Below are 11348 nucleotides of genomic sequence, written 5' to 3'. Positions count from 1 at the left end.
TCATTACATTAATTATTTTATTTCTATTAAAATTTTCAGTCTGCTTGAAATTCTTGTTTGAGGTGTGAAAGAAAGGATTTAACTTTATTCTTTTCCAAGGGGTTAGCCATTTGTCCCAACTCCATGGCATAACACGTCCTCTCCACCCACCCAAAGATTTGAAATGCTACCTGTTATATTACATTCACTTGATTCAGCTTCTGTACTTTCTAATCATTCCATTGGTTTCTCTCTATTCTTGCACCAGAACCATATGGTTTATTTAATCTTCATTGTAAAATGCTCTTGAGTTGCTTCAACTCATAGCGACCCTATGTACAACAGTTCTGAACCCTGCTCTATCCTGTGCCAGTATCATAGTTTCTGATACTCCCAGCCCCACTACCGCAGTCACTAAGCCTATCTGTCTCACTGAGGGTCTTCCTCTCTTGCACTGTTCCTCCATCCTCTCAAGCATGATGTCCTTCTCCAAGGGTTGGTTGGTCCTTCCTTGTAACATGCCCAAAGTATATCAGATGGAGCTTCAGAATCCATGCCTCCAAGAAGCAGCCCGGTTTCATCCTCTCCAGGACAAACCTGTTTGTTTTAGCAGTCTATTCAATAATCTTCTCCAGCATCACAACTCAAAGGCATCAATTCTCCTTCTCTTATCCCTAGTCATTGTCCAGCTTTCTGATGCATAGCAAGTAATTGTAAAGGCTATGGCCTAGATCAGGCACACCTTAGTCTTCAGGCTGACATCATTGCTCTTCAGTACTCGAGAAGTTCCTAACGACAGATTTTCCAAGTGCAATTTGCTTTTTGATTTCCTGGCTGCTGGTACCAAGAGTGTTAACTTCAGATCCTAGCAAGCTGAAGCTGTTAACAATCTCTATCACTTCACCATCTATTTAGGGTCCAAACTATTTGAATCTGTTTGTGTTCTTTACAATATGGTTATGTCAGTCTCCTAGGTACCTATGTTTCCCCCCTACAGTTATATTAATTGAAGATTTACTGATTTTCGTGCCAATTTATCCCCTAAATGATAAGAAGTTGAATCAGACAAGTCTGGTTCAAATTGTTTAACATCTTGTTTTTGCCAAAAGAGTGTGAGTGGAGTCTTCTCTAATTTCTTCACTTTTTATCTGGATGAATTTCAAGCAAGAGCATATAATACTGGTACAATCCCACATGAAATGTGTTTTTTCCGACATGATCTATAAAGGTTCATACTTCATACACTAAACTGGACCAACTCTTCCCCATATTTGTATATTAGTTAAGATTACAAGGTCTAGATTCAAACTCCTTGGGTTGAAGTCCCAGTTCTGTCATTATTTTTTGTTTTCTTCTATTACCATGAAGCCACTCTGCGTGATTCCAGGAGAACTCAGTCATCTGTGGACAAAGATGCCCCCCCCCGAGTCCTTGGCCCAGATTTGTTATCTATTTGATTTCTAAATGGCTTTCTTCCATAATTTCCAGGGTTGAGTAGCTTTTCCCTTATTTTTAAATTTTCTGATTACTTCATTCCTCTCAGACAAAGGGAGTCATTTATGTCCTAGCAAACTGTCTGAAGGACATTCTTAATGTTTGGGAGTTTTTTTCTCAACTCAATAAAAACACAGCTCATCACTGTCAAGTCATAACTGACCATCTAGCTGGTTTTCAGAGGCTGTAAATCATCCGGGTAGAGATCGCTGTCTTCTTTCCTGGGAGCTTCTGATGCATCCAAAACACCAGAGAGGCCAAGGCTTTGTGTTGGCAGCATAGCATCCTACGGTCTATGCAGTCAGAACTCCCTAGTGCTGTGCAGTTGTTGTGTACTGCTAAATCAGCTGACCCTCCAGTGAATTTTCCGAGGCAGTCAATTGCAGGGGAGGAGACTGCCTCCCTTTCTCCCACAGAGCAGAGGGTGGATCTAAATTGTGTGCTTTTGTGTTGGCAGCTCAACTCCTTACTCACTAAGCCACCAGAGTTTACTAATACTGTCTTAGCATTGCCCAAATCTTGTTAAAGTTAGAATTCTATACATTATATTGCCAATTATTTTCTTTAGTGCAAGTGCCATCCTGAGAATGAGATAAAAGTGAACTCATTCTGCAACAACCTGTTTCAAAGCATCTACCTTTCATAAAGAAATACTGCCTAATTCCACCTTCTCTGATTAATCCTTTCATCTCAAACTCATTCACTTTCATAGATCAAAACCCAACTGTAACAGCCAAAGATTGGAAAGACTCCCTTTTCTTCTAACAACAAGTTAAAAAGCAAAGTCTATTAAGATTTTCCCAGTGGCCTACCCTGGAAAAGCTTAAATCTTGGAGGAAGTTGTTCTTCACTTTTTTTTCTTTCCACTTTTATTAGACTTGGAAGATCCAGAAAAACTCTATTCTGAGTGGCCCTGCCTGACTTTCCCATCTTAAACTTCTTTAAAAGCACCTTAAAAAAAGAAAATAAAAGCACCTTTTCACCTGGTTACTTCCAAGGAAAACTGCTCCTCGAAGGACTTCAAAACACTTGCTGGTTTGATTGTATGATGTTGAAGAACCAGACTGATTTGGATTTAAAGATCCAAATTCTTTCAGCTATGAGATCTTACACGAATTATTTAAATTTGCTTATCAGTTTCCTAATCTATAAAAGAGGGAGGTCTAGTGGCTGTGCTGTCAACCCAAAGGCTTACAGTCTGAATCCACCAAATGCTCCCCAGGAGAAAGATGGACAATTTCCACTCACGTGATGTACTGCTTCTGAAAACCTGCTGGAGGGTCAGCTATGAGTCTGATCAGACTCAGCAATACTTAACAACAACAGTATATAAAACAAGAGTACTCATTTCAAAGTCCAGATTTGTTATAAAGAATAAATGAGATGATCTATGTAAAAAAATTAACACAACGCCTAAAGTATATTCAGCCCACTACACCACAAAAAAAAAATGAGACTCGATATAACGTTTCCAAGTTATTCTTCATTTAACCTGGCAACTTCTTTTAACTCTTAGTATGGGATAGGACTCTCTGAGGACTCAGAATTCAGTCCATAATCCTATTTCCCTTCTACTAAAACAAACAGGTGCTTTACGGAATAATGTATAATGGTTCATACTTCACAAATTGAATGAGACCAATCTTTCTCTATGTTCCTATGTTAGTTAAGAATATAGAAGCTATAGAAGATGAAACTTTATAATCTTTTCCTCCAAGGCTTTGGGCATGTTGTTAGGAGCGGCTATTCCTTGAAGAGGGACATCATGCTTGGGAAGGTGGAAGGACAGTGGAAGAGAGGAAGACACTTAACCAGGTGGGCTGACACAGTGACTACAGCAATGGGCTTGAGAATGTCAGAGATTGTGAGAAAGGCACAGGGTTCAGATCTATTGTTTATATGGTCACTAAGAGTTGTACTTAACTCCACGGCACCTAAAAACAACTGTTTATACAGGCAACATTGGTGGCCTAGTGACAGAGAGCTGCCCTGTCAACCCAAAGGCATGCAGTTTGAATCTACTAATTGGCTCCATGAATGATCTGCTGCCTTTGAAAACCTACTGGAGGGTAAGCCAAGGGCTGGTTCTGACTCGATGGTACATACCACAACATAACAACAGCCTTTACATTTTGAGACTCCGCAGAACAATATTTCTTTTCCTCAAAAACCTTTCTTTTCCCATCAACAAACGAATGGCTAGAGAAGCTATGGTATATTCGCACAATGGAATACTATGCTGCATTAAAAAACAAGGAACTCATGCAATATTATTCAAAATGGTTGACTCTGGAGAACATTATGCTGAGTGAAATATCCCAGTCACAAAAGGACAAATATTACATGATGCCACTGTTGTAGAATGGGACTAAACTCGGGGTTGGGGAGAGACTGAGTAAGATGGGTTCAATAATGTATACTGCACTGAAACAGAGGAGGGAGAAAACTGTTTAAAAGAGATATGTGACTAGGTATTTCTGTCATCACAGGAGTCTAGAGCGAGGGCTACATGGTGGAGAGGACCTGGGGGAGGGTTTGTAAAACAATGAAAGAATCTTTTCTTTTACTTTTCCATAATTTTTGACCCATGTACTTATAACTTGTTAGTTAAATTTGTGTCTTCTAGGTTGCAACACCCCCATGATACATCTTCAAGGATATGAACATGTACGGCCAAGCACAATCAATAAGAGTGCATCTAAATTCCAGAATCAATCTCCATAATAGTCTATGTGTTTCCTACTGCCAAAGGGGCCCTTTAGAGTAGTGAGAGAAGATCTTCACCCTGAAACCCACAGCGTCCCTTTTCAGCAGGAAGTAGCTAAGAGAATACGCCATCCCCTTTTCCTTATGAATCAGGGTGAAGTCTCTCTCAGGGAGGAGTGATAGGGAATGGCAAAGGACACACCGACAAAGGAGATTAATCAGAACTGACTTTGACAAGCACTGTGGCAATTGGACAATTAAAACAGACATTCAGATGGCGGGGAAGAAGAACAAACTGGGGAGGAGGGTAGAGAGAATGGTGCAGCAATGAAGGAATGAGAACCCAAAATCCCTGTAAATGTTCATTAAAACTAATAAAATTTAAAAAAAAACACCTTTTTTTGTATTCTTGAGTTATTGTACAATGTTTTTGTGATAGATTTTTCTATTTGCCCTATATTTACCCTTTTGGCTTGTTATTTGAAACAAAACTTCATTTGAATTATATTGAATAGCTGTCTTTTGTTTGAAATCAAGTGGTTTCTATAAACTAATTTTAAGTTGTTGTTCTTGTTGTGTACCATCGATTGGAAATGACCCATAGCCAACCCTCCAGCAGGTTCTCAGAGGCAGTTGGTCTAACGGAAGGAGATTGCCTATTCCTTTCCCAAGGACTCAAACCACGTGCCTTTGGGATTGCCACACAGATTCTTGCCACTTAGCCACCAGAGCTCCCTAAGTAAATTTTTTAATCCAGAAATATTTTTATTTTATTCTTAAAAGTTCTGAAAAATTATGTCTTATAATAAATGATTACTTACTTTTCAGAAGTTGATAACTGTATTTGAACGGTTACTTGGTGCCCGGTAAGCAGTCACCTTTTATATAACCTATTATTGTTAATGTTTTCTGGCCACAGTTGATCAAACCAGGGATGGGTGCCAGGACAACCACCACTGGATGGGATATCAAAAAAGTAACCAGCTCTTAAGAGATTGATATTAATTCTACTCAACTATTCCAAGTTGTTTTATGCACGTCTAATCATATGTTCTTCTTGAGGGTGCAAAAATGCAAGATAAAACAGCAACAACAAAAAAATGTTCCAACACCACTGCGTGATTCTGAGGAAACTTCCTGGTCCTCTGAGGTGGACATGTCAGAATCGCAGTGTTGAAAAGCCTGGAATCCACAGGATGCTTTTTATAAGTCACGAGGTGAAGGCTGCTGCCTGGCAGCCCTAGGAATCTCTGCAAGAAACCTCCATCATAAAGGTCCTTTGCAGGACTTTTTTTTTTTCTGGAGCATACTTCTGTCTGATCAATATACACTGAAATATGTGAGGATGAAACAGAGTAGTTGCAGTTCTACTAACCTGGGCATCCTTTCTCATGAGATTATCATCCAGATAATTTCCTTCATCCCTGCCACCCTAAGGATGAGAAAAGACAGAAGAACATGAGAGCGTATCCAGGACGATTTCAGAAACACTATTAAATGTCTGGGATCCCAAGAACGTGATAATCAGGCAGAAGGTTTAGAGTGACCGGGCTTCAGACCTGAGGAGGCAGGGCAGGTGTTTACTGAATGCATTCTCACTATGACCATGGCTCTGGCTGGCACAGACGGACCATCACCACCAGAGGGCAAAGCCGGTGCTTCCTGACCACTGCACGGTTGGCTGCCAACAGGAAGGGAAGGAGGAGGAATGCTGTCCACTGACTGTTCCCTCCATTTCTACTCCAACCCTATCCCATGCCTGGGTCTTTCCAACTGACTCATTCCTTCTTACACTGGACAAAATCTGTCACAAGGGCATTGAAAACAGAGGAAACACACCACAGAAGAGTCCATTCTGAATCACTGAGACCATATTGCAGAGAATTGCCTCATCCAGTTGCCAAGGCTGCAAGGATTTAAATTGCTGGCCTTCTCCTTAGTAGCCAAATACCATCAGGGCTCAATTGAGGATAGAAATGGGTCAAGAGAATCTGATGTCAGTGATGGAGCATAGGGAAAGACACGCGTGTACCCCATCTCTCCCCAACACCAGCTCATAGTAGGACAGGGCTGAAGCCTCAGAGGCCTCTGAGTGGGAGATGAAAAGGGCTCCTTCATCTGGTTTGCTCTTTGAGGATTCTAAGGTCTCAGCGTAACTCAGAAGTGTGGTTAAGTATGAGAGGGAAAAGTGAGCACTGGTAGGAAACTAGAACTGACAGGAATTAATGAGCAGATATCAGAGGCAAACTGAGTGAAATCACTGTGGTTTAACTTGGAGTGTTGGCCAACATCAATAATAATAACAAATAGAACAGTCAGGAAGAAAAGTCAGTGTACGGGGAAAATGAATTCAATTTTAAGAGGAATGATTTGAGGCGATAGTATAATACCCATTAAGCATAGGGAACTCCTGAGAGCCAGTGAGAAACTCAAATCTTCACTCAGAAGGGAGGGGTCAGGGATACAGATAAACTGGGAAGTCATGTGAAATCTCTCAAGTATCCATCTTCCCTTTTCTGGAACTTCTGTTCCCATCCTAACCTGCTCTTGTTGCTTCTTACTTGGTCTCCAGTCTCCTGTTTCTACCCACTCCAATTCATCTGACCCATTATTAGTAAACTAACTAAATCCAGTTCCAGTCATATCACCCTGCTACTCCAAGACCATCATGACTCCCTGTTGTTGGGTGCAGTTGAATTGTTTTCACTCACAGTAGCCCCATACAGCAGGGTCAAAGATCTACCATATTTCCTAGGCTGAAATATATACACAGGAGCAGACTGCCAGGTTTTTTCTCCTTCAGCAGCCGGTGGGCACGAACTACTGAGCTTCTGGTTAGCAGCCAAGCATTTAACCATTGCTACACCAAAGCTCTTTGAGAGGGTCCCTACTGCTATCTAAGTTAAAGGGTAAACTTCTTCAACCCTACTTTCTTCTTCCACCTCACTCCCTGGAGCCAGCCATCTGTGGAGCAGCTCACTGCGCATGTCCTGAGCTGCCTGCTATTCATCCTGCCTGGGAAGCACCTGTACATGTCTCCAGAACCCCTCACTATCCTCCAGGTCCTCTCAGAACCATCATTTCTGCCATAAAGTTTCTCTAGCCAAAATCTTTTCCTAGAGCCTTCCTTTTATAACAGGCTTCTTCTTTGTCATTTAATGTTTTCATGCCTATAGCAATTGGTGCATTGATGTGTTCCCTTATCACAATCTGAACACATAAAGCACAGGAACCATCTCCTCCTCATCATAATGCTCATTATTTGAGAAGGATACCAAAAGCTATTATACTCACATCAAACAGACTACCACAGGGCTGACCCTCCATTGACTCTATGGGAAGAGATGTCCATCCATCTTCTGAGGAGCTTTTGGAAGTTCAAACCTTTCAGTGAGCGGCCCACACAAAACCTACTACACTACTAGAGCTCCTTAGCACTTATCCACTCATGCACCCGTTGCTACTGACAGTGCCAACTCTTAGTGCCCCTTCATTGCGTCTCTGAGGCTCTTCTTTAAAATCCACCAGTTGCTCCTTGAAAGTAAGGTAGGCATTCTCCTTCTCTATAAATTATAGCTTCTGCAAACCTACTGGAAGGTCAGCTGTGAGTTGGTTCAGCCTTGACAGCAATGAGAGGAGCTCTTATTAGGCACTTGTAAATATTTATTGAATTCAGTTTGACATATATGACTAGCCAGTGTCTTTTATTTATTTTTTAATTATTTTTTCTGTATGAGTACCATCAAGTTGGATCTGACTGATACAGGAGGAGATTGTCTTTCCTTCTCCAGCAGAGCATCTGGTGGATTTGAACCACACACTTCTGGGATTAGCCATTGTCTTTTAAAGGAGTGATTGAGAAAAGAATAACAGGCTCAAGAACAAGATTTCAGAGTGAAAGGATGAGAAAGGCTGAAAAGGAGGATCAACAGTAGGCATCTCAGTAATCCTCCCACCTCCACAAAAGCCGGCAATAATGGTTGCAACTCACAGCTAACAGAGACACAAGCACGCGCTGGAACATGAAGGACGTGTCAGAGCAAATGTCATCCTCAAGGCTCCGTCCATATTCTAACAAGAGAGCATAATTAGCTGCGTCAGTGAGTGCGTACTCCATGCCTGTGTCACCTTCCGGGATGCTCTGACCTCTCCAGTGTGGGCCTGCTCACTGAAGCAGTTTACCACACACCGTTACCAGCTGCTGTTGAGGGGACTGTGACTCCTATGTGTCAGAGATGAGCTGTGCTGTACAGGATTTTCAATGCGTGGACTCAGCAGATGAGTGTGTTGACTATTTGCACCACCCAGGGATTCTACATGATTATTGTAAGACTAAACTGACTACCAAATGGTCAAATTAATTGTATGTTATCATTACGGTGGAAATGAGATGTTCCAATTACTCAGGATGGGCGTGGAGAAGTCAAGCACTCTCTTGCCTTACTCTATGACACTGATGGGTTTTTTTGGAGGGCTCTGTCTTTTTTTTTTTTTTTTTCCCAAATGTACATTTTTTATTAAAAAAGTAGAATGAAAGAAAGATACAAACCCAACAATTTATAAGCTATAATTTTAATTAATGTTTTAATTAAAATATTAATATCTCAATAAAATATGCAAATGCATTTGGATGACAATACATGTGAGTTCTCAAATATTTTCATGAACAGAAGAGAAATACACCTTAAAAATGACACGGACAGTTATTAACTTTCTGTCCACTAGGTGGCACTTATGTAGGAGGGCTCTGTCTTGAACACAGCTTCAGGTGATGCAGAGAGCAGTACCTGCAGTGTTTCTAAACTGTGAATGGAGTGGATGGGGCACAATCAGGCACAGCGTATGCCTTCCAGGTCACAGCCCTTGCTTAAGAGGTTCTGAGAGCCTCCCCAAGAAAGTTCAAATCCCATACAGCCTTCAGAGAAAAAAACCAAATCACCCTGAATTCAGCAAATATACGGGTCTGCTGCTAAAGTGCAAACCAAACACCTAAGGTTTAAAATCTACTGCTCAGATTTGCCAAAAAATTACTGGTTTGTTTCCTTTCTATAAAAGTAGTAATGTTAATGTTGGAAAGCTTGGAAGAGACAGGAAACAACACAAGTCATTCAACTAAAAATAGCCATTGCTAATATTTTCGTGGCTGGTTTTTGGTTTTTCTTTATGTATTCATGAAGATATTCATAAGAACACAGCGTCTTAACACACTATTACTTTTTCCCCCCCGTTCAGGTACATAGGGTTTGTGTGTGTGCTTCACACTTTCCTTCATTGATATGATTTCTTTTTGCAATTATTGTGTATATTATAATGCAAGTTAATAGAATTATTAAAAGATAAGTTGTAATAACTACATAATATGTTATTGTGTGGATGTACTTCAGTTTGTTTAGCTAATTTGCTACTGTTCGGATATTTTTAGCTGATGTAAATAACACTGAATAAATATCAGGATAAAAAATTTTGTGCAAATTTTATTTTAACTATAATGAATGATGAGTAGGACAAAATTACAGACATTTTTTAACAGCTTACCATACATGTTGTCCTCTGGAGACTTCTTTTTTTTTTTTTTTTTTGTGCCAGGAAATTTTTTTTTTTCTATAATTATAGCAAATGGTTATGGGTTTGAAATGGCTATAAGGCACACATTCTAATCTGAAGGTAAGGAGCTAAACCACAGCCTCTCCAGATCATTCTATAGAGTTTTTAAATGGTGCCAAGTACTCTTTACTTTTTACTCTTTTTTAAATTTTTCACTCTTATAATAAAGAACTTTCAGGGTAATAGAGCACTGCACAGAGCAACCCAAGTAGATTGGAGTCTTCGCCAGAGGAGCCTCAAGAAGCAAACAGTAATTTGCCTTGACAGGGATCTGTCTTGAAGCAGACCCTGGAACTGAGTCCCCTTTGTGGTCAGCTTTCCCCTGAAATGGACTCATTTTCAACAACCTCTCATTAATGGAGAACGCCCCCACCTCCAGTATTCCCCTTCCTCTAATCTCAGGTACACCTTGGCAGGGACACTAGTAACGTTACATACGTAGTTGGTAGGTCTCCTTGATACGCTGGATCTCCGCAGTGGTCCTGGAGGTCAGGATCTCAATCAGGCAGCCCTCATCAGTGCCAGCTCCCTAGAGAGGAAATGCAAAAAGAAAGCATTATAAGCTAGTTTATACAGTGGTGCCCCAGACACAAGAGACATACAAAAATGATCTGCAGAAAAAAAAAGGCAAACCACTGAGTTCTAGCGACTGTGGTGTGCTTATTTTTATTGGTCTGTCACATACACAAAGTGTTTATCAAAATCACTGACAGTAATAACAAGCATTTATAGACTGTTCAGTATGTACAGTTATGTCAGATTAGGCATAATTTCTGTTTTCTAGGGGTTTAATATAATTGATCATTTTGTTATTTGCTAACACAAATCACACAGTTGACCTATACATAGATCAAGAAGCACTTGTCCAAACAGAACAAGTATGTCTTAAAACCAGGGAAGGTGTGCACCAAGGTTGTATCCTCTCTCCACATCTATTTAATCTGCATGCTAAGCGAATCATTCTAGAAGTTGGACTATACAAAGAGGAATGTAGTATCAATACTGAAGAAGCCTCATTAACAACTTGTCTTATGCAGAAGAAACAACCCTGCATACAGAATGTGAAGATGACTTGAAGGAAAAAAAAAGAAGAAGAAGATGATGACTTGAAAAACCCACTGTAAAATATTGATTACAATTCAACATCAAGAAAAGAAAAATTCTCATCACTGGGCCAACAGGCAACATGATAGATGAAAAAAGATTTGAAGTTGTCAATGATTTCACTTTACTGGATCCACAATCAACACTAATGGTTGTTGTGTGTTGTTATGTGTTGAGTTGCCTGTGACTCACAGTTTCATTGACTCTGACACAACCCCCACTGCGGCAGGTACTAAGTCATCTCATCTGGGTTCTTCCTCCCCTGGACTGTCTGTCCCTCCACCCTTCCAAGCATGATGTCCTTCTGCAAGAAACGGCCCCGCTGGCCAAATGTCCAAAGGATATGAGACAGAGGTTCACAATCCTAGCCTCCAAGGAGTATCTCAGTTTCACCCTTTCTAGGATAGACCTTGGCAGTCCATGGTATGTTCAACACTCTTCTCCAGCACCACAACTCAAAG

General features: G+C 40.6%; 1 protein-coding gene across 2 annotated transcripts in view; it reads right to left on the bottom strand.

The window, feature by feature from the left end:
- The window catches only part of ANXA4 (annexin A4), a 50507-nt gene that overhangs the window by 24134 nt on the left and 15025 nt on the right, over window positions 1-11348 (bottom strand). For both annotated transcript variants that reach the window (XM_006882294.1, XM_006882295.1), the window contains exons 5-7: window positions 10222-10312; window positions 8171-8250; window positions 5555-5611 (exon numbers count right to left, since the gene is read on the bottom strand). In XM_006882294.1, coding sequence (XP_006882356.1) covers window positions 5555-5611; window positions 8171-8250; window positions 10222-10312 — 228 coding nt within the window. The remainder of the gene's footprint in view (window positions 1-5554; window positions 5612-8170; window positions 8251-10221; window positions 10313-11348) is intronic.

This window comes from Elephantulus edwardii, unplaced genomic scaffold (genome assembly GCF_000299155.1).
Source record: "Elephantulus edwardii isolate Elephantulus edwardi_28Jun2011 unplaced genomic scaffold, EleEdw1.0 scaffold00019, whole genome shotgun sequence".
NCBI lineage: Eukaryota > Metazoa > Chordata > Mammalia > Macroscelidea > Macroscelididae > Elephantulus > Elephantulus edwardii.
Note: the sequence above shows the minus strand (reverse complement) of the source record. Positions and strands in the feature narration are given on the sequence as shown.